At 37.8% G+C, this 27,100-nt stretch overlaps 1 protein-coding gene across 1 annotated transcript in view; it reads right to left on the reverse strand.

Annotated features, from left to right (window-relative positions):
* ANO10 (anoctamin 10) overlaps positions 1-27,100 on the reverse strand; it is a 94,063-nt gene that overhangs the window by 21,902 nt on the left and 45,061 nt on the right. Inside the window, exon 12 of the mRNA XM_088521146.1 lies at positions 7,595-7,711. Coding sequence (XP_088377272.1) covers positions 7,595-7,711 — 117 coding nt within the window. The remainder of the gene's footprint in view (positions 1-7,594; positions 7,712-27,100) is intronic.

Raw genomic sequence — 27,100 nt, forward strand, 5'->3', positions numbered from 1 at the left:
GAGAAGGTACAGAATGAGATATGGGAGGGTGCAGAAAGCAATGGTCCACAAAGCAACCTCTACAATGCACTCTGTGGTAGAAGAACATTCACATAAGCACTACTCTACCATATGAAGAGCATGTGCTAAACTTAACACTGAATTTACACACAGAAAACACTATGATATTCTTACTTCTCTGTTATTCAGCCAAGCATTTGCATTTATTGATATATAGGACAAATGTGCCCACTAGACATGCTTGTTACCCATCTCCCTGACGGGCTGCTTCTTATACAACAAAAAGTATGTGCATTCAATAGGCATGGAGATTTTCCAAGTTTAAAATGAATATAAATCCAAGTGACTATAGAGGCAACATGTATCTTATCTGACAGTTGTTTTTAGAATCACCCTGATCAGGCTGCATAACAAGTGCAAAGATTTGGTAAGGCTGCAAGCGTCATCACATGGATATCAGCACATTTTTAAAGTTTTCGTCACTTTTTTCAGGAATTTTCTGGCTTCCTGCTTTTTGATCTCCAGTTCTTCTCAAAAAGAAGTCTCCATGCACGCAGGGAAGCAATTAAAACGCCAGGAGTTGACGGTAGGGGCAGGGGTCAGGTAGTATTTAAACACCTAAAATTTGACTATAATCCAGGATCTCTGAAAAGTTTGGACATATGCAATTTACTGACTTCTAGCTCACAGAGCAAGTTTTCCAGTGTCTAGTTGAATATTTCAATTAAACTAGCATCTCCTTTAAAGGCTTATTGTTCTCGCTGGCATCTTTTAATGTGACATAAAAAAAGGATACTTAAAATGTGATAGGCATTTCCGAATTGCTACTTCTTTTAATACCTCAAGTTCTATTTAGGCTTACCATGATTTGCTTATGAAATTTTGTCAAGTGTAATCTTTTCAGATTTTCCTCTTTTGAAGGATTTTTAGCAAGCAAGAGATTTCATCTCTTACTCTGCTCATTCCTCTTCTCAGTAACAAGTGCAATCATTATTCAAGCATCTGTAACTACAGGCATACAGAAGTCCTTTGGACATCAACCCCTTTTGGACTTCACTCTTACTTGTATGGGAATAGCCTCTTCCCTTCAACTAGTTCAGTAATTGGGAACCCTTCTGGGTCTGGAGCCATGAAAGCCCAATGTAACTGGAGAATTCCTACAGGAGGAACCATTTTAATGTAGTTTTACCCTAACACCTTACTCCAGGTTTCCTTGTTGAGATGATATTGTGTCATGATCTAAGATACTAAGCAAAAATAGAACTATGCTGATTCCACCACCAGGCTCTAGATGAGGATTTGAGAAAAGTAAAACAGGGTATCTTTGCACAGTGATGAACTGTTACGGCAACCCAACTTAATGGGCAAATTCGCCCTTGGCAATAGTTACAGAGGAGAAATGAGTTGCTTGCAAAAGAAAATTGCACTTTCTGGAAATTTGTTGGTTTTTTTTGCTGTTGTTGTTTTGTTCTTCTATTAGGAGTATGCCACAGTTTCAGTTATCATCACATAATACACTTTTTTTTATATACGAAGTTTTTTATTTGTGCTGTTAACTCTCAACAAGGTGATTTTATCTCCAAACCACAGAGATTTTAAATCAGATCACTTTCATTTGAAACGGCAAAATGGGGACATAAAAATTCTCTCTAAATGAATTTTAGGCTTTTGATTCTATTTTGTTATAGGACTATCATTTATTTTAGGTTTGCCAGTACTTTTACATTGAAATTAAGTTTCAAAAACATACTCTCAAAAAAGGTCTAGTATTAAGACACCGATGATTAAAAGAAACTGGCAAAACTGTACTTGAACACAGCGTATCCTCCTATGAGGGGCCGCATTTCTATTTTTAAAAGCTTACTATGTTATGAAAATCTATTTAATCTGACTTGCGTTAAATCTCTGCTGCTGCCAAATACATGCAAATGTTATATTAAAACATGCCTAGAGGCATTCGGACTACTCACTGGGGAAAAATTGCATTTGCAAAGTTGATTTAACAGGTTTAGATTCTTAAAAATAGCACAGTAAACATAAATGATTACTAATCATTGTATTTTAATATAATCTGCGAGTTATGTACTGATTACAAAAACCACTAAAGCCTATCCAAAATTTGGCCATGTGTTTTTGCTGGAAAAAAATAGATTTGATTTAAATTTCTTTTTGAGAACAAACTTTAATAAAAACTTCTGGCGAAAATATAAAGCGAGTGTTTTATTTCATTTCCTTTCATTCTAGTATAACTGAAATTCAACATTTTGACTCTAGTCTCAACACTCGTTCCGACAGGTTGCCTTGCAAATCTTTGACAGGTTGAATGTACTCTTTTCATTTCAGTGCCTTGCCTCTCTCCATCCTGCCTGCAGGTTTGTGTTTGCTCTGCCTTGCAGCGAGCACAGAACAAGCTGCTGCCCTTTAGTATCAGCAGTGTTTTGAACGGACTGCTGCAGCTGTGGTCAGTCCTTCTCTGGCCTCTCTAATTCTGGTAATTACAACACTGAATGAGGCAGTTACCCACTGAGATTTAGATTCACAAGAACTGTTTTCAGTTCCCATTTTGCAAAATAAGCAGGATTTGAAGCACTAAAGACCAGCATCTCCTGAAGTCAAGTGGTAAAAAAGATCCTGTTCTCTCCCTTCCCCAAAAAGAGAAGGGATTTTACTGCAGGGTTTACTGCAGTCCAAGCATCTATATTGGCCCATCGCACCCATGGTCACACTGAGACATGTGTTAGTAAGTGGAAACCCTCTGCAACAAGACCAGCTTGAAAAAGTGAAAGGAGCAAGCACACTTTGCCCAAGGCAGAAAATAACTCACTGGGACTTCTCTGCATCCCAGTGCTACACTAAGCTGTTCTCAAGGCTAAGCACTCGAATAGGGGGTGACCAAGAAGGCAAACTCCATGTAGGGTGTTCCTTTTGGGAAGGATGTGGTTGGTGCTAGTGGGTACCGTTCCCAGGGAATGGCTAGGGGCAACCATTGCTGTCCACAACAGAGAATTGCTACAGTCATTGGAGATGGTGCAGCACACAGAATTGCAATGTTAAAAGTACTGAAATTGCTTGAAGTGTAAAGTTAATTGAGCGAATAGCAACTTCCTAATGCCACAATACTTGTATGAGCGGGAACACTCCAAATGCTTGCAACTATGCAAACAGATACAGCTCCTGTCTGTCATTTACTCAACACCCCTTTCAAAAAGAAGCTACTCCATGCACCTGCATGCTTTGAAGAAGCCTTTGGTCATCAAGGAGGATGCAGAGCTCAGCCATAGCACTCTCCAGTAGTGGCACTTCCTGGGGTGAGAACTGATACTACTGGAGAAAACCTTGCAAGAATCACCCCAACGACTGCTCTGCAATACTTGGCATTCTGCTGGGAATCCTTATGGTGATGCCCCTCAGACAGCCAGGCCTCATTCTGAAGTGACTGAAATACCTGTTCACGGCCGCTCCGCACACACGGCCGCCGTCCCGTTGTCACACAGATGGCACGACCCCACGGGAGACGCTGCACAGCAGAACCAAAGGCCATTCCGCGCGCGGGCCAGGCCAAATGACCGCACGGCTTTGTCCCCTTCTGGAAAGCAGCACCGCAGGTGGGATAAGGGGACATATTTTCAAGCTACTGGGCAGCTGTTTAATGAGCCTGACCCTTTTTACTACTGGCAGTTGAGAAAAATATATGCTGACTGTGAACCAGCTGACTGTAGGCCTTGCTCCTGAACATGTATCTACCTGGAATTTTTTTTTGCTGGAGCAGGTACCATAACATCCAACAGATGAATGTGCTTCTCCGAGTACAGAAAGATTTTTACAGATCAGAAAGAAAAGGCATTCCTGTTAGAAGATACGGGCCACCACCTTGAGAAAGGAAGCTAGGGTACGAAGATGAAAGAAAGGATTTTTATATAAAGGTCCCTTTGGAAGAAAGGGAGGGACAGGCGGGAGAAAGAACTCAGAAGGGATCCACAGAACTAAACAAACTGATCCCTCCCAAAGCTTACATCTATTCCCTCTCATGTTTCAGGATAGCTTTTACTTCCATTACAGCTACTGTGAAAAACCAAGGGTTTTTTTTTGCATCAATATTTATTTCTCTGTTTATGGCTGCTATCACTGCTGTGTTTATTCTGCTCGCCAGTGCGTAAGACAGAACCCAAAAGGGCCCCAGGGCCAAAGCTGCAGTCTGGTGTGTTTCTCTGTCTGTGGTTTCAACCTGTCACAGGACAAAGTCCAGCCTCTCCTCTGAAACTGGGTCATTGCCACTTGCTTCAGTACTGCAGCATCCTCACACTGGTGTTTGTTAGAGCGCTGGGACTCACCTATAACCCACGGTCACTCCTGGCTGCTTCTGGATAACGTCACAGACGACCCCGTAGGGATCGTGGACGGGACCCCTCCTCCTCCAACAACCTTGAACAGACGATCAGGGAGGATCGGGTGCCTGATGCTTATTTCCCCGCTCCAAATCAATGCCCTGCCAGCCTCCTCCACCATCCTCTGCCCTGAAGGACAGCAAGGAAATCTGAATCGATGCCCACAGATTTAGCATATTCCCTGATCCAGATTCAGAAAGGTTGAAATACTTTGTTTTGAGGTATGCCAAAAAACACTCTGAATAAGGAAAACATCTTCAGAACATATAGAAAATTATTGCATCCTATTCAAGAAACTATTTCCTGTTGACACAAAATATATGAAGAAATGTTGAAAAGAAATATTTCAGAATTTTCTAGAGACCTTCATTAATGTCTGACTGTCACTTCAATCTAAATGAGCTTTTCTGAGATCATAACATGTTTCACCATATAGGAGTTTTTAAGCAAGCTCTAATGATCATCATTCATTTCTGTCAGGGAATTAGGACACCGTATTCCCTAAAAATCATTTTCTAAGGGACACTAACTCAGTTTGCAAATGAATTTTAACACAGAATGCTTATGGCCCACTGCAGCCAGTCAAAAAGCAATTATCTTAGCAGTAATGAAAATATGGACGTGTTCACACTGTCTAAAGTTATGGATCACAAACATAATCAATACAACTGTTCAAAGTAGCTCTATTGGGAGATTTGCTCTCTGTGCATTATATAAGGAGCTTAATATTAAAATTTTGTAACAGAGCATTACAGTCCAGCTCTATTAATATCCCTCTTGTATCTACATCCCAAGAGAGAGGTGATCCAAAAGCATTGAAAAAAATAGACATCACTTTTAACATAACTCTCACACGGCAGAACACAACAGGATGCACGTCTGGATGTCATTAGAGAGGAATGTGAAACAGACTTGCATAAAAGTATATAAACTAATTTCTATGTAATATGTGATCCCACAACATTTTTGCCCAAACTTTTACAAAAAAAGTTAAAAAAATACAAAATTTTGTAACTGAAAATCAGGGGAGGACAGGACAAGAGTGGGAGGAGTGGGGGATTTAAGTCAGGATATTTGACTTAAATTACCATGACTACTCTTAATACCAAGAGATGTATCAGTAACAATACACTTATACTCAGCTAGAAGAATTTGAAAACATGCTCCTAAAATAAATGCTTAAATATTTTTGTACTACCAATGTTTTATTTTTAAATGCAGTTACTTTGCCTCCAGGTACTCCGAAAAACCTAAGGCACTAGAAGAAATCCCAAATGTCTGTTTCTGTGAGATACATAGCATGGAGGAAATCAGAACAAATCTGAAAAGGTGATTGTGGGTACTTGTGCTTAGACATCCTAAAACCAGCCAATGCTCTTCCTGAATCCTGTAAAAAGGTTCAAACTGAAAGCATGAGACAGCCTAAACCAGGGTTCAGGTTCTTACTGAAACTCAGACTAACCTTTTACTATGAGGTAACCTTTTACTTTTATTAATGAAACAAGTCTGAGGAGCAAGGGATCAGGCATATTATTATTACAGGGAATGCACCGATGCAGGGATCGAAGATTAAGTCTTAACTGTTGATATATAAATTCATACTGGAACAGACTCTGGGTATTCCAGGTGGCATGTTATAACCAAAGGTGACTGTATTCATTTGAGCTTACAGGTCCAGGGGATGTCCTAATTTTGCCCGTCTACAAAATAAAAGCAGAGAAGGAACAACTAAAATAGAATTGCAATCTTGTTTTTTTTAATATTATCTAAAAAGTACGAGACCTATGACTAGCTCCTGGTAACTTCACACAGAACTATTAAGGAAAGGCAAAACAGGTGATAGCTTCACTATCAGGTGATAGCTTCAACTGTAATTTGGATTTTATTTGTTATGGTTGATTATGGAAGACAGTGCTGACCTAGATAGACCACATGCGACTGTTTGTTTTTCCACAAAAGGCAATGTACTATTTCTGAGCTCGGCTTGCCCAGAATTAACAGAATATTTTGTCACAGATAATTGTGGTAGATGTTTTTCAACTCTACACAAATATCAATGAATACGGAAGGTTATACATCTGCATGTGGAACATACAAAAAGGTATGTTCATGGTAAAATAATGCAGCACAGTATAAACATATCTGCACTAGCAATATATATGTGAATTACTCTTTGCAGCTCTGTGATATTTTGTTTCTGACAGCAAAGCTAGTTTAGAAATCTCTACCTAGCATCATACAGTTAGAAGCTCCTGAAGTATACTGTCAATGCAGAAGCAGCTTTGTAGAATCCCTGTAACTTAATCCATACAATTCTTCATCTCTTGTGGTCTCTACCATCACCCCTTTGAAAGCATTTGCCTAGACAGGTGTTTTCAGGAGAAAATCACTTTCTACCCTATTACCCTAAATTACTTTGGGATGCTTGTTAAGTATACTGTAAAACACTTTTACAACCAAATGAGACTATTGTGTGGACAGGAAATTTAGGCAATGTTATACTTTCCACATGCATACTTAATTCTCAATGTATTTATTTCAGTATTTTTAAAAGATCACATCAGTGTGTTTGTAATTTTCTATTTATGTGAGCTACTGTTTGTGATGGTATTTCAGCAAGAAAAATAATCATAATGCACACACAATCCTAACAGACACACATCTCTTGGCTTATTCATTCACAGAGCCCAAAGCACTTTAAAAGCGACATTATGAATGAAGTATGTATGCACACATGAGGACAACTACATCACGAGTTCCCGTGTTACCAGGAAGACCAGCCATTTCAAACTGTGTGAAAACAAGAGCATCTTCCCAGTTTCGCCTTGCATACGTCGGTGCATTAAGAGAACAGACCAAGCAGTTAAACTCCCAGGCGTCCTCCCCACGTCTGAAACCATGCTGGCTGAGCAGAAAGTGGAATAGTGTTGGAAATGCAGGAGTTTACAGTGCAGCATGTTGCAGTAAACCAGCGCTGACTTCTCTTTAGCAATACCATGGCTGCACACTGCACAGTGATGGTGCTACAGCCACCCACCTTCCAGCCACCCCAGCCAAGGCCACAGCAACCTCCAGGGCACAGGTGGAATAGCTTTCATCAGCTAAATTTAATACAACATTGCAGGAATTTCAACCTTCTTGGTACTTACTCACTGAGAACCAAAGCAGACAATCCTTCCAATTTATCTTTACAAGTTATTTGCTCTTACCTGTTGTTTGAGTGCCTCGAGAGATTCAAATTCCAACTTAGCCAATTTTATCTGGATATCTCTTGGTTTATCGGGAATTACAAATGCCATGACAAACTTCATTGCTAGTAACATATGCTGGAAAAAATGTAAGAAGAAAATACTATTTTACATAGTTGAAAACATGGAAAGAAGAGCATAACAGTTTTGTAAATTTTACTAACAGACATATGAAAAATTATTTCTTGTGACATGCACAACAGTGATAATGTACTATAACAATATTGAGCTTTTTTATGTTTACATTTATTCATAATTTGAGCATAAGTGTAATTTAGTTGTTTTGTTCTTTATAACAATCTTATTTTCATTATGCACTGTAAAATTCTAATTTAATATTATGATTCCACGTAAACTATTAGGCTTTTCAAACATTTTATTCATGTAACATGTCCACAGAATCTGAATTATAATTCACATAGTGAATACACAGTAGAAAATACCTTACATCTATATCTCACACTACTAACACAGTATAAAACTATGCTGAACAAATCTAAAATTTCTGCATTGGGAAAATTATTAAAACTTAAAAACACACTTGAGCAAGCAGTAGAAAAGTACAAAGCAAAACAAATATTAGGTTAATAGCAAGGATCTTTAAAGTGGGCAAACTCATGAACAGAAACCTTCCATAAACCAGAAAAATGCTTTAAATGCAAGATGCCAAATAAACCATAATTTGTCAAACCAAAATTTATAATTTTGATTGTGGTCTTATCTAAGAGAAAGCAAAGTTACAGTTCTGTTAAACCTAATACTTGCTGACCCATTTTAAAATTCCACTTAAATATGCAGCAGCATGATCATCTCATCGAAAAAAAAAATTGCCAAACTGCCAAGAAAGTGTTTTACTTTTGTATCTTCATGTATGTCAAATATAGACATCAATTAAGGAAGAATCATTAAATGCTTGTTCTCTCAAGGGCTGGTGGGAGCTTGCTCCTACTTAAGGAAACCTTGATCGATAAAAAGGAATATTTTGTGTGTTTATGCACTTAAGGGCCACAGATATGATGATACTCAGACACACGACTGCAGGCCCAAGCCATTTGGGCCCTGAAATTTCAAAAAAACAAATGGGCAGAACATTGCTTCTTCCCAAGACAGATTTTGCTTAACTATATGATCTTGACACTGTTGGGCCCCAGGATAACAATGTAACAGACTCCAAACTTTGAATTTGTGGAATTATGGGGGCCAGAGGCTAGCAAAATACACCAGTTTCAGTATGAATGAGGTCAAATAAGAAATCATTAACTGAACAACAAAAGATTAAAAAAAAATACGGATCAAGTTATTAAAAAAAAATCTGTTACAGACAATAAGTTAGTAAATTTGGGAAAAAATGGATAGTGCCAGGAATAAGCAGTTGTTGAAACAGGTGAAAGGAAGGCTACAAATCAGTTTAACATTACTACTCCAGCAGTGAAGCCTGTGTACAGATTAAGAGGTTAATGAAAGGATTAGCACATCTGCTGCATAACGTGACACGCAATACTACATTATTAAGAAACAGTTATATCAGCAATGAAACATTCTCCTAGGTATATAAAGGCAGTCTTTTCCCATTCTTCTTTTCACTCAACAGTACCTGCACCTTAAAAAAAAAAAAAGAAAAGAAAAAAAGCTAGCCTCCCAGAAATCAATGTTTTTATACTTCAAATACATAAAAACTTCAAAAAGAAGAATGAGAGAGTGCCCTGGATGAATGTCTTAAAGGGAAAAAGATAAAATATCGAAGACAAACAACAATAAAAATAAGTCAATATTCCTGTGCAGGGGAAAATTATAAGGGATCACAGCTTGAGGGGGAATAGCTAATCTATAGATAATGTCTTGGTTTGAAAACAGGAAAATAATCAGATAATTTTTGACCAGGATTTGGTTAAAATCTTATACTTATGCCAAAGAACTGACAAAACTAGCAGAAAGGAGGAAATAGCATTTGGACATGAATACTGGGAAAGTTTCAGTGGAGCTATCAGTAAGATGATGACTCGGTGCCACAAAGGTGGCTACCCAATAGCTGCTCACAGTCCTTTGGGCTGGAGTTCATCTCATTTCAGTAAATAAAAGAAATAAAGAAAAACATGTAGTGAATACCAGAAGAGTAATTGTTTAAGCATTGTCTCTTGAAGACCCTTGAAAGGAAACCAAGGTAAATACTTTCTGTACATAGTACTTTAATGTATCTCCAAGCCCAAGCACTTTTTGAGAAAACAAATCAAAAGCCCTAAGGACCAGGGCAAGGGGTGACTCCGTGCCCTGGAGCCAGGGAGTGCTAAGTAGTGGGATCACAGATGGACTAGGGTCCCCGCTGCTCTGGCCCTACTGTCACATCCTTCCTGGCACCCGCTGTGGGTCACCGTCACAAGAAGAAAATTCAGAAAGATGGACCTCTGGTTTCCCCCTCGAAGCAGCTCGATGATGTTCTTTCATCTCCATCAAAACAAAGATTTATTGTTATAAACTGCTGCAAACTAAGTGAGAAGTACATCCGATGTGGGATATTTAGTAAAAGCTTCAGTAAAAGCTGACCTCAGAAGAGGTGCTGGGCTTAAAGGCAGTCGATTCCATTCGATTCGCTCTCACAGCACCTAGTGAACCTGTTCTGAAACATGGAGGCTTTTCAAACCACCCAACAACCTCTCTGACCTTAGAGAAACAGCTTCCATTTGATAACACCTTTCAAAAAATGGTTACTGAGATCTCTCACACTCTATTTGCAAAATAGAAGTAACATTAGTAAAATTGGGAAAATAGCTGGAAGAAATGCTCGATATGAGTTATACAATTCAGGCAACCTCTTGAGCGCGTAATTTAGATAACTATCTATGGTTCATTTTATAGATGTCATTTCTTTTTAGTATAATTCCTGCAAGACAGATCCAAGAAGAGATGTCTTAAGAGTACAATGCAAATCACTAGAATGGATGCCTAAATTCTCTTCCTTAGTATGAAGTTATGTGAATATGAACGTATTATAACACCAAAATACTTAAGTTTATCCAAATTTTCTATAGTAAGCTATGAGAAGGGTACATGACTTTGAACCTGTATCCTCTACTGGTGTGAGCAAAATGCCTCTGCCACTAGGAGGGAAAGATCTGGCACAGAATTACGTTACTGTCAGGGCAGATGATGGGGAAATCGCAGGCTTCTCTGCTAGGGCACTGGATCACAGGATTCTGACTTTAAACTAAATGGAGATCAAAGACTAAGAACAGACCCAGGAATAAATTAATCTCTCTGAGGCAACAGTTCTGCGGGTCCTGCAGCTTTCTGAGCTGTGAAAAAAAAAAAAAAAAAGAGGGGGAGGGAAATCAAAAAGGATTCTGTCAAGGGAGTAATGCAGGCAAAGAGAAATTTCCATTAAACTCGGGAAGTTAAATTCAATTATATTTAATAGATAGCAATAAAATAAATTTAGGAGAAAATATTCTTGCAATATGCACAAAAAGAAAGCATGACTAAACTTTTCTTCCCGTTTTTAGCCTCAGCTGTTTTCATTATACAGACTTACTAATAGAGTGGAACTGTCAGAGTGGCAGGACTTTAATAAGGGTCTTTCTTCTGCTTCTCTGATAAATGATGCTTTTAAACCTCAAAACCCTTGCGTTATTATGGATTTTTTATAAAACACGAATAGATTCTGCCTTAGCAAAAATCAGAACTCCAGGGCAGTGGCCGAAGAGAAAAACGAAGAGATTGTTTCATACTGGCCCCATTTCAAGGCTCCCTCATAATCTTCCAGTGAGTTTCAGACTCAGAGCTCGACGACAAAACACAGCTCATTTTTGTGGTAATGGCACTATGCGGCGCGTATGGAAGTCACCTGCCCGAAGAGATGAACACTGGTTTGCACGGCAGCTCTCCACAGAAGTATTCCAGAAATGTGAATGTAAACAGATGCAGAAATTGTATTGTGTATTTTTATTACCAATCCATTGTAAAATCTCACAATCAAAATTGAACATTGAAAACTCTACCAGGTTTAGTAGGTAATTTTAAGGCATATTTCGATCACATAAAATTACGGAGCTACACCAAGAGACCCAGGGTTGTTTTGTTACCATTAACCTACATTCACTGGACTAGTATCACTGATACACCACCCTTTTCTGTTCAGTCTCAGCCTTGTATTTCAAGGCTATGGATTTGATTTATTTTAGAAACAATCTTTCTTTTAGACAATTGATTTTGGTTTCTTTCTTTAGGAGGAAATTTATTCTGAAGTACTAAAACTACTTCACATTACTATTACTATTGAAAATAAGCCAATTCCAGACCCGAGTGAGAAACTTTAATAGATAAACCAGAATAAAAGATGAGAAGTTAAGATAATCTTGTTAGGAAGAAAAAAGTGAAAACTTTTCAAACATCATTTTTTAGGGGGGACAATAGGAGAATAGTCTCTTCTACCTGTACACGTCCTTGCCCTCTCCCCATTTTCACCAAAAGCTGTAAGAGCAGCAGTTAGAAAGGAAACAGAACATTACTGCTTCTGCAACACAGTCCTGTTCTTTGAAAGTCTTAGGAGATGCTGAAACCAGACTTTAAATACAGATCATAATTTGTAAATCAACTTGTAAAACATTGCCAATCCCTTTCAAGTATCCCTTCCACTATGCGGTTAAACCAAGTAAGTTTCCAAAAAAAGCAGGAAACCTCTATCAGACACCACGACAGAAACAAATACACAAAGCAGTGCAAGCAGTCTTGCATTCACGGTGGCTATCGAAAGGCAAGGTAAACAGTAAAATAAAAATGATTCTTAAAAATAAACTGCGCTTGGAGTGACGAACAAGGATAAAAGATACCATGAAAATATTCTCCCTTCTCTTTGTACAAACTGCCATTTGTGGATCTACCACTAGTTGTTAAACAGGAGGTTCTAGAAATATCTGCTTAAATCAGGAATTGTAAGGATGAAAAATTTTGATACCAACTGCATACACATAGAGTTCTGACTGATTGCAACCCAGAGAAAAAAAAATGTACAGGTATGTAAACTCAACTTTGTTGCATAAACATAGCATGTTCCATGACGCAAGACATTTTAACAGCACACTTGCAAAGCTGTTTTCCCAAAGCTGTCTATAAAAACACAAGGCACAGAAATGAGCCTTTTGGAAACGCTTTAAGGCATCATTTTTTTCCTCACATTTCATTGAATGTGCAGCCAAATCAAAAGACACATTAAATAATAATAATAAAAAAGTGTAGGTGTAAATTATTCCTTCTCTGAATTCTTAAGTATTTGCTAATACTTAATTTTGCAGCAGTCCGTCAGTCTAAAGCAGTGTGATAAGGCACCAATCTATATGTTACCATCTGATAATCCTGAAAGATTGTGGCACAGTCATTATCTAAATTTATTGATAGTGTTTAATAGGAAGGGGGATAAGAGTTGCCAAAAGCTAAATTAGCTAATGCTGAATGTAATGAACATTTACTCAAAGTAAAGCTTTGATCATGCTCTAAAATAAATTCTAAGTGAAAAGGGGAGAAAAGGATACCCACAGACTTGAAACTGGCATTATGATTAATACCAAGCCTTACAAAGTGCTCTTAGCTGATTGCTAGCATTATATATTGGCTCCCACTCTGACAGGCATACTTTATTGTCAAAATGCCCCAATGACCACAACAAGAAAAATAAATGTTTATCATTTTCTATTAATCTGCAAAATTTCCACTTCTTTCTAAGCCACACACTGTCCTGCATGGAAAAAAAGACACAATTAGATGTATTGTATTTACTTAAAACGATGCATTCTAAGAAATTCAAGCTTGTCAGGACTCGTAAGGACAAAGAGTTATTTCTGCCAAAGGTCTGTAATTGCTGTAAGTCAATTCAGTGCTGTGCAGAAATGGTCACCTATGGTAGGTATCACCTGGCAATTCCTTGCTCCTACCCCAAGCAATCCTCACAGGGCCTAGTGTAAGCCAATGTGGACAGATATAAATTTCCCAGTTTATTTTGCTTACTGATTTTTGCAGAGATCCAAAAGATATCAGAACGTACAAAAATGGAAGTTAAACTACTATACTGTAATCAGCCTTACGGATGTTTTTTCAGAGAATTCTACCTACATTCTGAAGACTGTGAGGTTTTTAATAGGCTTTTCGATCAGATATTTTTCTTCCACTTATACTGGGAAAGATGGAAGCTCGGTCTATATTAGAATTTCAGTTTTTTTACCTATTTAAGTCAATGCTTTTTGTCTGTTCCCTTGACAGTAATTAACACAAAGTATCTGGAGTTTAGTTTTGAGAGAAAAGTCTTGGTCAGTTATTCTTCAGACCTGACAAACAGACAAGTTTTCAGTCCTTCTCTGTGAACAGTAAGTTATTTCACCAGATGCATCTCATATTTTATTTACAGATGTTGGCTTATTTTTTCCACAATTATCTGGCTTTACATATAGCCACCTATGATGCTTTGAAAGCTAATTCTCAAGAACATTATTATTGCCTCTGCAAAACCCATATGTCACCCAGCAAAAAATAAGTAAATGATTATATCTGAGAAAACATTTAAAACAAAACAGAGCATTTTTCACCGAAATCACACCTTCATTAAATGATTCATGCTGCACAGCTTTCTTCTTTGCTTTCATGAAAATTGTTTCAGTATACCTCTATTTGAAGTTATGAGTAAATTCTGTAGGACACAGCACATCGTTTTTTACGTGGACCGAGCGGTGAATCATGCAATGTTAAATAATGAACAAAATGCCACAGCCATGATTCATTAGCAAAAAGTAATGGTATTGCAATATATCACAAGGCAACTTGCAGATTGTTGTCTCTGTTCCTGTGGAACTTTAATAAAAACAAATTAACTGAAATGGGTACAGTAAAACCAGCTGATCTGAAGCAAGGGAATTCTGCAGGGAAATTTTAATTAACAATTTTTATATTGGAAACCCATCGGCTGCACTTTTGCCTGAAAAAATTACTTTTTTCTTGGTCAGTGCGATACAATGTCAAATAATCTTTTTGCTTCTTAATAAAGGTCAAAAGAAAAGCCTGCTATTCAGCTGAGGTATTTTAATTAAACATTGCAGCAGGTGTTTGCATACCCTGCCAGCTCCTGAAAACCGCTCATAAAAATTGTATTCCTAAAACATGAAGACCTGTAAGTCCTCATGCTCTCTTCTTCTGCCTTTCCAATACTCCTGGAGATCTTCTGAGGCTTGGAACACCAGATACAGAAAATATATAGATATAGAAAAACTCTTCATTGAAGCTGCTGGAAATCACGGATGCAATTCTCACACCAGCTTTCCTGGCCACTGCAGAGCCTTGCAGGAGAGCACAGCCACGAGGGTGCCAAACATGGCTGGTCTGCTCAAGCTGACTGAGAGATGACTTGAAAATATGAGCAGAATTTCTTGCCCAGTAACTGTGGCTTTCAGGAGAAAAGCTTGTGGCCAAGGTAGGTGCCTCTGTGGGCACGCACACACGAGCGTCTTCTCCAGCAGCCACATCTCACATTCAAGGTGAAGTGACTGAAGACCTCAGGCTTCCCAAGCTCCTTTCCACAGACTACCACAACAGTCGCCTGAATTTTAACTAGAAACAAATTACTAGATGACACAACAAAAATGCCAAAACACGAGCGTGTTTAAAATGTTAACTTGGCTGCAGCCTTGCCTTTCCTTTAGTTCCTTCAGAGCTTGTACTTGAGAGAAGTTGTCCCTAAAACTTCTTGGCCTAGATTTCATCTTTTATACACATATACTCTCAACCAAGTTTTCTTTGTTAAACCAAGTACATATTCTTACGTATAAAATAAATATTCTCATATATATATAAAATATATATAAATACAATCATACATAATATAATGAAAACAATATAATGGAAGAATGCATATTAGAATGTCTATGAGGTCTGGTGCTGTGGTTTTATATATAGATATATATAGATATATATATATTTTTTGTGACATAACAAATAAAGAATTATCTTCTAACACAGTAAACTCACACAAAATCCTAAAAGGTTAAACTGATGGCACATACTAGACTCATATATCATTTGTGCTACTTTGTATTTTATCGCAACTTCTCAATATTTTTACTGAGAGAAATAGTGGTATGCCACAAACGTACACAGGGAAAAAAAAAAAAAAAAAGTCAAACAGCAATTAAAAAGTAACATCTTCTAGCAGGACATATTAGCACTGTGAGAAAAAAAATGGGTGTTTTTTTTTTCTTTTAGCCCAGAAGAACATTGCCTTTCTTCAATAATACTGAATGACTCTGGGTTAGAAAAGATGACTTTGCTGCATATAGCAATTTAAAATCCATTTCTATAATGAACCACTTCAGCATCACAGAGACCTTGTTCTCTCCAGGCAGAAACAATCTCTTTCCTAGTCAGCAGACGGGCAGGATCAGGTTATTTTGCTGTGTCCACTTTCAATGGTAGCAATCTCATTACCGCGACCTTAAAACTGAAACCTTTCCAGAGTTGGCAGGGATGCCAAATGCAAACTACCACAGGACATCCTGCTTCTATTTTTGTGTTTTCTCGCACGCAACATTTTCTTCACCTATTTGTTTTTTTAAATCAGTTACAGTATTCCCAACAGGGTATAATTAAGCATTTTACACAAGTATATCCCTATGTTTAAGGTTTGGCTTGTTCTTTTTTAGGTTTGGAAGGGTTACTGTGCTTTATGTTTTGTGTGCATGTTGGAAGAGGGAATTGTTTAAGTTACTGGTGTATCCAAGTCACAGTTACCTTATTTTTATCTAACTTCTCACACACAGACAAAAATGGTGCTAGGTAACATGATTCAAAACAAAAACCTTTGGGGAAGAGGAACAATCACGATTCCCTTGCCAAATGCAAGCCAGGCTGCAGCATCACTGTTCTTCCCTCACTTCATTTCAGATGCTAATGTGCTTTTTAGAGAGATACACTCCTAAAAAGAGAATCACCAGGTAGACTTTGAAAGTGCATAAATTATGAGAGTTTTTTTTGTAAACTTCAGCTGCCTAAAGTGAATAAAAATCTTCTAAAATCTGTTTTCTGACAGAAAGAATGGGTTTACAGTAAGCTGTACTTAGTTATACAGAGCTAACTTTTAATATAATCTAAATTCCTTGTATTTTTAGAATATGGTCAAACTTTTTATCTCTGAGAGGACTTGCTGCTGCACAGTAAAAAGCAGTCTTTTGTGCACTGTCAGCAACGGGATATGCTGAAAAAAAGTTATAGGGCTTTTCTGAGGAATCTGTAACTTGCACAGCCAATCCCAAACGCACTGCCTTTAAAAATGCACTCTAATTATTTTTTGTTGTTGATCAGTTTTCCTAACGTGCTACATTTCCAGAGCTCTGAATAATCCATCACCAATACCTGAAATTACAGTTAGAAAAAGCAGTCACAGGTATTTTCCAAATTCCATATAATTAATGTGACATGCTCGTGTAATCCAAAAAAAAAATAATTAACAAGACCACTCGTGAATTCAACATGGCAATGTCCTATTCCAAATAGCAGACATTAATAGTTTAGCATCTAGGATTATTACAAGGAAATACCTTTATTCTGGCTAGAGGCTTTACTCCATTTTTGAAATAAGGCAGTAAGGAATCTTATTCCAGGAAAGCTCAAAATAGCAAATAAATAAATAAAATTGATCTTTCCAAATAAAAGCTTACAACTAAATATGGCTATTTATAATCATGATGACAACTAAAGCTTTAGATTTGTTTTAATGTTTTTTCTTTTCTTGTGGTAGAAGACAGTTAAGATATAAGACTATAGCTTAACTAAGAGGCCAGAAATGCCAGCTAAGCTCTCTAAAAATGCTCATTATTCTAAAACACTAATTGGACTGGGAGAGATGACTGCACAAACCGGAATATATATGTTTCAAATGTCTTTCTCAGTAGTGCAGACTTGTAGTAAAGACTCAGCAACAAGAGCTCCTGTTCCAAACAGCAGAGTTTTGATCAGTCGTGATGCCATTAACTGTCAGCTCTACACAAGCAAGAGGGCAAAGACTGAGGATTAGAAAGCAGGGATTAGAGCCCACACAAGGGCATCTTGATGGCTGCTTTTTAGAACTCCAGCATTATTAATAGGAAGCTTTATCTTTTTTTTTTTTTCCTCCTGAAAAACTCATTTATCTACAAGGTCTACAAGCAAGAATTAAAATATAAAAAGAAAAAAAAAGCTGCAGTCCACATATCTATTCTTGTGCCAAGTATAGAGGCAGAACAAGACCAAACGGGAATATGTGACTTGGTCAATATAACAAAACCTTGAGCATTATCAGGACTGAAACAGTAACTTTGGAAACTACAAATGAGAAGCTGCCCTTTACCACAAATACCTCAGCTGAGTAAGAGCTCCCAGAGCACATGCTGCACACCAGACTCCGCGAAAGCCTCGGCACGTGGCATCCCTGCTGGCACAAGCAGTGCTGTAGCTCTGAAAAGCAGGTCCATGCTACTTTCTGCCTCCGTGTACATGCTTGGCATCAGACATCTGTAATTGGAAAGCTGTGCCTTCCTGCACTATGCACCTGTAGGTACAGGTGTCTGATTACTTCAGTTACCAAAACAAACAATAAATTATGAATAGTTACTCTGAAACGTAAGGCTAGACAGGCCAGGCTGGATCAAGACATTTTGGTTTTTTTTAAGCAAAAGTAAATAAAAGATATGTATGAGACTTTCTTTTACCTAGTTTTAGCCATTTGAGAAATCTAGTGTAGTCCAATCTGGCAGACAGATGCGTCCTGAGGGCAAATCATTCCATTCTAAACTAAGTGGCACAACTGATTCTCTGGAGATGCCCACATTTTCCCACTGAACGGTCAGTAATCTAGACAAACAGCTAACTCAGACACCATTCTCCGTAATACTAAACTTGCAAAGAAGAAAAAAATATATTTAAATTTGAAGATAAAATTAAACTGTTTAGAAAAATATAAACAGCTCCTCCCTCCCCCACCCCAAAAATGCTAATTCCATAATTCCAGCCATTACAGAGGAAGTAAAGGTGACATCTATCAGACACTGAATGGAGGCAGACTTCAGAATGCATTGAAAACTGCAGAGCAGCAGTTGCTTAGTTTTGAATAAAGCACTAGGTCATGGAAAGCAGGATACTGTTCCGTGGGAGGTGGCTGCAGAAGCCTAGTAAGCTACTTGCTCATAGGCATAAGAGGGCAGTTAACTGCAAGAGCAGCTAAGCCCAGCACTGGGCCGTTCGGCCTTCCTGCTCTTGACACCCTCACAGAGATGTTAAGTAGACACCAGGGGCTAACTGGGAAGCCTTTAGAAGAATCGATATATTATAAAACCAGTATTCTATAATTGCTAAGCCAGTGTTCAGGGTAATCTTGTCAGCTGCGGTCCAGCTCTTCCAGATCAAAACAGGTAACCTGGAGCATCCCCGCACGCTTCCAGCTCTCCTCCCTTTAGGCTGCCTACTCTAAGCACCCCCAGCCTAGACCAATACAGTCACACTGGCTTTTTCAGGGCTCTGTAATTTAGCAGTCCCACACCTTTTCAGAAGATTAGGCAAATTTATGGGCAGAGTCCTTGGCCATTCATTTAGCACTTTCCATCAGCAGGCCAAATATTAATGTTTTAAGTTTCTTTAAGCCTTCAGCAATCCCAAATCTCTTGATTTCTTTCTTGATTACCTACCAGGTTTTAGTACAGAATCCTGTCCTCAAGCTGGAGAGGGATTACAGTATTACAAAAATGCTTAAAAATTCCATCATAAATTAAACTCTTCAAATGGTCTATTATGAAATGAACTAAGAGTCTATTGCTGGAAAAAAAAAAAAAAAAAGGTGAAATCTCTGCCCCCCAAGCCGGACAGCAAATAACAAGAGCAGCAGGCAGCCTACAGCTCTGCAATCCCTGGTACCCCCCTTCATGATAACTCTAAGTTATCTTCTCAAGAACCCAGATTTGCAGCTACCTAGATGTAAGCCTAGAATACTATGTCCTAAAAATTCCAGGACCATTCTGGAGACCATTCTGGTCTTCTGAGACCAGAATCAGTCTTTTTTTTTAAGCACTGTTAGCTATAAAAATATTACATCAGCACTCAGGTAGTTCGGCTGGAGAATGTGGCCTTTGCGAGGGATGTTTAAGACTGAGCTATTTCAAGTGTCTCGGGTCAATAAGCCAATACGATGACACTCTTATAAATGAGGTCAGGAGTCCTCATGAGGTTTTAACCAATAACTTCAGAAATATTAAATTATTCCTTTCATGTTCTTTGTCTCACGCAACAGTGCAGATTGCACTGAAAAAAAATTCATTATGTTCCAAGAGTCTCAATACAGATTGAAAATCTCAAACACATCCAGCTGGAAAATGTGACTTCAGGATCATTCTTATAAAAATGTGATGGACCTGAGCTCAAACAAAAATATCTAAATAAAATATGAAAAGAAATATAGAAAAAAAAAAGGATGAAGTAACAACTATAAATATTCTCTATGCTTAAGCTCAATATGGAATCACTTTGTAAGTAATTCTAGTCTTGTGCTCAGGCTGACAAATTCACAATGAAAAAAAAAAAAAAAGGTGGTTCTTATAGTCAAAAAACAAAGATTTCTTTTTCTGTGCTCCAGGCTGCTTGTGTGTTCCCATAAACTTGGAAAATATTAGAAATCTTTTTTTTTTTTCTGTAAATGAAGCACCTAACTAGTTCACATGATGCTGCAAAGCTATTTATCATTTCAAAGTGCCTGAAGAATGATGGATGAAGATATGGAAAGATGTAATGAAAAAAACTGAAAGATTTCATAGGTCAGAAAAGTTCTAAGGAAAAAAACAAGAATCTACAAAAACCTAGATTATCAGAAAATAAGAATTAGGTCTTCACTTTTAACAAACAATTAAGGAATTAGAGTCTATTTATTAATAAGTTATTCTTTGCTTCATATTTTGCAGTATGATAAAACAATGAAAAGGTTAAAAACTATTTAGGTTTTCAACTACTGGCGCAGAAAAAAAATGCAAGTTAACACTCACAGAAGTTAACATTCATCTCACTTTTTAAATCACAAAGATACCTTCTTAGATATGCACAGCCCACAACAGATAGATTTTTCTAAGATCCACCTACACTACCACCATAAGAAAACAAAATGTAACCTCAGCTTTACCTGCACTGCTAAATTTCACAGTCACTCTACCTGACTTCAATGCAAGCCTCAAGGATGTAACATGCAGCAGGTTTTTCCCCTTTAGAAAGCACAAAAGCACTTTTGAAATCCTGCCCTTTACAATGGCTGCTTATTCAGTTTGTCTATACAAAGGAGTTCTCAGAGGAACAGGGATATAATAATCAGGCGACGATAAAAATCGGGCGCTCTAATCTGTTTACTGTGACTGAACGTGAAGCCAAGCCCAGCTTTATCCTACGAGACACAAGCAGCTCAGTGACCCGTCACGCTCTTCTAAAAGGTAAATACCTTTCTGCCTGCCCTAATGCCTGCAGAACCACCAGCTGATAATTCCAGGCTGTCCTCTGTGCACAGAATGTCATCTATAGCTCCAAAAAGACAGTTGTAATTCTTTGGAAAGAAGAAAAAAAGGATACAAAACAAAGAGTTGGCATGAGTCTCCCATTAGGAAGAAGTTATAATGCTTCAATATTGCAAAGAAAAGCCTTTGTTCCAGGCTCAGCTCACCCACAGGTACATATGAAGTTTCTAACACACAAATTTCATGGTGAAAAATATTATTTTTTAATCAATATCACCTATCTGATGTTGAACCAGCACCTCAGCCCAGTGCTAAAAAAGCAAACCAAACCATCCAAATACATAAAAATACAGTTGGAAACTTAACCCACGGCATTCTTATTCACTGCACTGATCATGTTTTTAAAATCTTTTAATATCTTAAAAAAAATTAACAAAATTCACTTTAAAACGTATTGATGTTCCTAAGATTTAATTACAGAACTACTTGTTTTAACCCTTCAAAAAATTCCTTATTAGTTGAATTTCTAGAATGTTGACAAATGTACAAAGCATGTATTTGTATTAACATTTACAAAAGCAAAAAGAAAACTGCATTAATTATTACTGTTACAAGAATGAGCCCAACAGCACTCTAAATATTTCCAGATAAAGTAAGAGATTTCTAGCAAATTTCCCTGTAATTCTCTTCCATAACAACAGTCAACTTTGAGCTTTCAAAATGCACAATATACAGAAGTCTAGTGCCCTAGCTTTCTACTTCTCAGTGAAATGCAGTCTAAGCTCTTGCCTGCTAAAATTTCCAGGTTTAGCTTATCCGCTAAAAATACCTGTTATTTCTCAGGTAGCTGCTGTAAGTAAGTGTTCAATGGTAAAAAAGCAACCCGAAGATTTTTATTATGCATCTGCTTTAACGATGAAATTGAACGGGCACCTTCCATAGTGCAAATCTTCACCAGACAGCACCCCAGGATGGTGAAGCAACTCGCGAAGCCGCCTGTACCACGTACTGCAACCTGGACATCCCCGCGTGCAAACGCACCTACGGCCAGAGCTGCCTCCTCCCTTCCAAGCTCCAGAGGGGTCCAGAAAAATCAGCACTGATGGGGGCAGGAAAAGAGCCTGGAACACTTGGCGCTGAAATCTCTGGGTCTTAGTTGCTCTCAGAGTTCTCTGGAATCAGTGAATCTGTATCGAAATAGCTTTTGAGTGTTCAAAATATACTCATAAAGCTTTGTACAGCACTGGGATCAAACAGGAATATTTTCTATCTTTTCTATTTCCATTCTTTAGACTGCCATTTCACGTTTCGATTTTTAATCTTTACTTTGAGAGGACCAACGTGAACACAGCTCAGCTCAGGTCACGGCCAGCACTCAGGAGATGGATGTACCGTTCTGATCAGGCTGCTCTAGAGCAGGGAAATGTCTAATTCTCAGCGCGAGCAGCACGTCCCGCTCCTCAGCCCTGAGCCATTGCCCAGCGGGATCCTCCACAGTCCATCTGCTACACAGGTCTGTCTCAAAAGATTTAAAAACAAAAACAAAACAAAAAACACCCCTTCCAACACTTTTCCTAAATTAAAAAGCAAACAAATAAAACCCACTCTGTTGATATGCATATTCCTAGCTCTAGACTGCATTGTATTGCAGCTTCTATTGTCATCTCAAACAACTTTTGCGATCCTTGATACTAGATATTGACACCATCTATGGAAAGAGTCCCAGCTGAAAAGAAAAGAGGAGCCTGGGTTCTGTTCAAGGGAAGTTTTGGTTTCTGGGAAAGGAACTGAGTTTTACTGCAATGCATAAAGATTGCACTGCAAGCATTATCCTTTCTTTACCAGCAAACCAAAACACTCCTACAAAAAAAGTTAGCATCTCCCATTTCATTTTATATTTTTAATTTGTAATGAACTGCTAAATATGCATAAGTTATACTAGAGCCTCCTGAAAACATGTGACACACTATTAACAGAAAAAAAAAAGTCTTTTTGTATTGTTCAACTGTTACAAATGTTCCATGACACAGATTTACACCATTAAACAGAGGAAATGCACGTATATAGGATAAAATCTAACAAATTCTTTTGGCATTCATTTGTGTACACAGTGGTATTTTAGAATATCACATTTCTAAATACTGTTTCAGTTTTACTTCCCCTAACTTTCAGTGATACTAACATCATTAGGACTTTTGGGGAAGTGTTTCAGCAGAAGAGGCTACCCTACATTTACGCGGATGCCTCCTGTGCATCAACACCTAAGATGCCTAAGAGGAAAATCAGAATCAAGCCTGACCAGCAGCCATATCGATCGTGAAAGTTGTTGCATAACCAGCTACTGCAGGCAGATTCATGTTTAGAAAACAAAGTAGGGCAGCAGATTTGAAACAATAAAGCTTGCGCGCTAAAGTAAGGTGTGCCTAAAATCATAAGTGAATACATACCAAAGAACAGGAATATCTAAATACTAAGAGCCTTGAATAATATTTAAGAAGCTGAAGGTCCTTTTCCTCCTTCAGAAGGACAAAGGGATTCCCAGTCCAACAGGGAATGACTGCCTGTTTCCTTTTGCTGCTCCAGCAGCTATAAATGCCATGTCTAAGGCACTGCTGCTTTGTTGCCACGCAGTGACAGCTGAGTGATGCTAAAGACGTGTGTTATGAATATACAAATAAGCGAGAGCCAACTGATTCCTGCAGAGAAGAGTCTAGACATTTCATTTAAGCAGTGCCTCCCTCCCTCAGATTCAGCAGCCCACCAAATGCACAGAAGTCTTACCAAGTGACACCCCTGACAAGAGTTTCTGTAATTCGTTTGGGACGTAAACGGTGCAGAAATTACCACAGCCTAACCACAGTCAGAAGCTTTAACACTAGCATTAATCTCACCACCATAAAAAAAAGAAGTCAGCCCAAGGTTTCTAAGCCTACTGGGACACCTAACAGTCAGCTCAAGACAGGCTTGCTTTGTCTGCATAGAACAACCAGAACTGACAGTAGCATGTGTTATCTTTTTAGCTAAAGATTAAAATGAAAAATGCAAACATCAGGATATATGTGTATATATATACACAGTGTTAAAGAACATATTTTTTGAGAAGCTGCCCATTTTAGCAGTTTGAAAATACTATGTTAGGAGTTTCTGAACAATACTGAAGTGTGCTGCATTTCCAGGAATTTGTTTATCTTGGCACACACACTTGCTGCAGGAAGAAGTCCATCACGCAACGAAGGAAAAGGGTTTAAGCTATTTCTATAAGCAGAAAGGAGAATTTTTTTTTCAACAAAAGTCAAAAGGCAAATCTTCAATTTACTCGTGTATTACAAAGTTACTTATTCAACTGAACCCAAAATGAGATTGTTTGAGTACTTCAGCAAGGGTTTCTTGGAGCATGCTGATGTTAGGTCAAAGTGAGAATTATTATAGCATTTAGCAGAAATATACTATCAAAAATATGGGGCATTCATGCTGTGAACATTCTGGTGGTTTAAGGCTGATAAAGTTACTTTTTTTTTTTTTCCCCTGGGTTTTGAGGGACAGTTCTCACTCTCGGATAATTGCTTCTGTTGCCCCCAAGAAAACAAGAAGCTCTAGATGATGGGTAAATTTATTTTGACAGTTTGCAGCCATTTCAGTTTGTGTTGTGTTTTTACTCCTAATAATCACTTCAATGAAGTATGGGCTCATTTCTAGCTTTTTTTTCCCTCCTTTTCTTCTTTCAAGTTAATATAAAGTTATACAGATCAAAACCCACATCTGGTAGAAAATTATGAAAAGAAAACTACCAGAGATTACACATACATACAGCATACTGAAAGATTGTAAACTATTCAAACTGAAATCAAGGGTAATATAAACTGAGCAGGGCTAAAAAACTGCTACATGTTAGATCTCAAAGTTATCACCCCAGGATGGTTGTACTTTTTTGCAGCACTACATAAGCCAGTTCTAGACCCTATGGTACTGGTACACTGTACACTGTAATTCAATTGCTGGTCAATTGAAAAAAAATGAAAAAAATAGAAATAATTTCATTTCCAAAAAGAACAGTGGTGACAAAGATTAGGCAGAGAGAAACTCTCAAGAAACCAGGGCACTAATGCAGAGGTGCCTACATCTCTTCACTGACTAGGTGCAACCAAGAAATAGACTTTTCAGAGCACCCAAGTAAGATGCTCTGTCTAGAGATGGACAGAACATGGGAGCTGAAGAATGGGGGATCCTCAGAAACAGTGGCTTCAGAGACAGATTTGGGCGCCAATAACTGACCATTTGACATTACTCTGAAGAGCCTGGCAATGAAGGATACTTGGTGTGGTAAACAGAGAAATCTGGAGAAGATGGGAAGGAAAATTACCTTTGCTTCTGGTTGTGGTGAGACTGCTACTGGAAGAAGTATAGGAAACCTGGTTTTCCACATTTCAGGAACAATAGTGAGAAACTGTGAAGAGCTCAGAGAAGAATCAAAGGGTCACAATGAGAGGGTCAGTTGAGTGAAGAATGGAAATGAGACTGCAAAAGTGACAGGAGATTCCTGAGCTTAAGGAGACAAAGGTGAGAACTGAAAACCTAAGGTGCAAGTTTAACCAGTGGTAAGATAATTAGAGTGGGCCTTTCTGGCTTTAAAAACTGACATTTCAATATAAATAAACTACAAGTACCTGAGCAAGACTGTTATATAATAAATGTTCTAAAAAATAGTCATTCTTGAGGTACAGCTCAGCCCCATGTCGAATACTTTCGCAAGTTCAAATGCTAAGACAGAAATACACTTGCTAAATCTTGTAACTTTAGAAAGCTAGTATTATGTAAGATGTTCTTTTATCAATAGTCTTTTTGTCTATTTATCACATTTTAAGGCAGGTAAACAGTTCAGAACTTTTATTTTTACACTGCTATATAAGCAAACACATCTAAAAGATGTGCTACAGAAGCTTGCCAACATACGACAAATAGCTAATTTTAAACCAACAGAATTACTCAGAAAAGTAACATCCTTAAAAGAAACAGCGTTTTTTAAAAAATCCAGTAAAACATTCATCTATGTATCATAGTCACTGATTTTCCATGAAGCTGGAAGCCAGATTTAAGAGGCTGTTACCCCTGAAATTGATTCCCAAAAGACTCAAAGAATAAAAGATTATGCAATTTCCTCTCTAGTCACCTCATTTTACTGGTAATTTAATTGAAAACTACTGTAACTCCACCACATCAACATACCAAATCCTGCATACTCATTCACTACATTAACTGCTACACTCTTCAAACAGCAGTAACACAAAATTAAAACTGCAGAGCTGCATGATTCCTCTTTCTAAGTGAGTTTTCTTCTGATTTAGTGATTTTATTTTTTTGTCATTCAACTGTAGTGGCAAAGGAACTTCATTTCAAGAGGAGAAAGCATCCCAACAATCAACACATTGGTGCTAATTAAAGAATTAGCCAAATGTTTAAAGCCTAAGTCTTTTCTACATCAAAGTCAAGAACTAAAAAAAAATAAAAAAGCAACTGTTAAGAACCATAGTAATAAAATCTCCTTTGAAACAAGATTGTTTACACTTCAAAAGACACCTAAAACAGCTAATTAACACTGAAATAAACTTTTTTTTCTTCACAAGGGAAACAGAACAGACTGAAAATGATGGCTGCAAAAAAGAATCACCAGTAGACTGGGAGAGAATGGCTAACCAGGCCAAGAATTCTGAGGATCTCTTTAAAAATAGGTCTAAAACAAGTTTAGATTTTAATTTGTGTTTTACAATCAACTTTTCCAATAAGGGAAAGGCCCTAACGAGCCTGTCACCATAAATGAAGTTTGACGATGTAGAGTTTGACAATGTATGTTTGCCATTTAGAGGAAAACAAATACAGACCTTGAGCTACTGCAGCTAAGGAAAAAATGCAGATACAGTATGGGGTGAGCTATGAGCTCAGGTATAGCCCTGTATTCAAGGGCTGCACACCAAGGCAAAGCAAA

Source organism: Tinamus guttatus, unplaced genomic scaffold, assembly GCF_059628265.1.
Source record: "Tinamus guttatus ecotype Peru unplaced genomic scaffold, ASM5962826v1 Tinamus_guttatus_pri_ptg000115l, whole genome shotgun sequence".
Classification (NCBI taxonomy): domain Eukaryota; kingdom Metazoa; phylum Chordata; class Aves; order Tinamiformes; family Tinamidae; genus Tinamus; species Tinamus guttatus.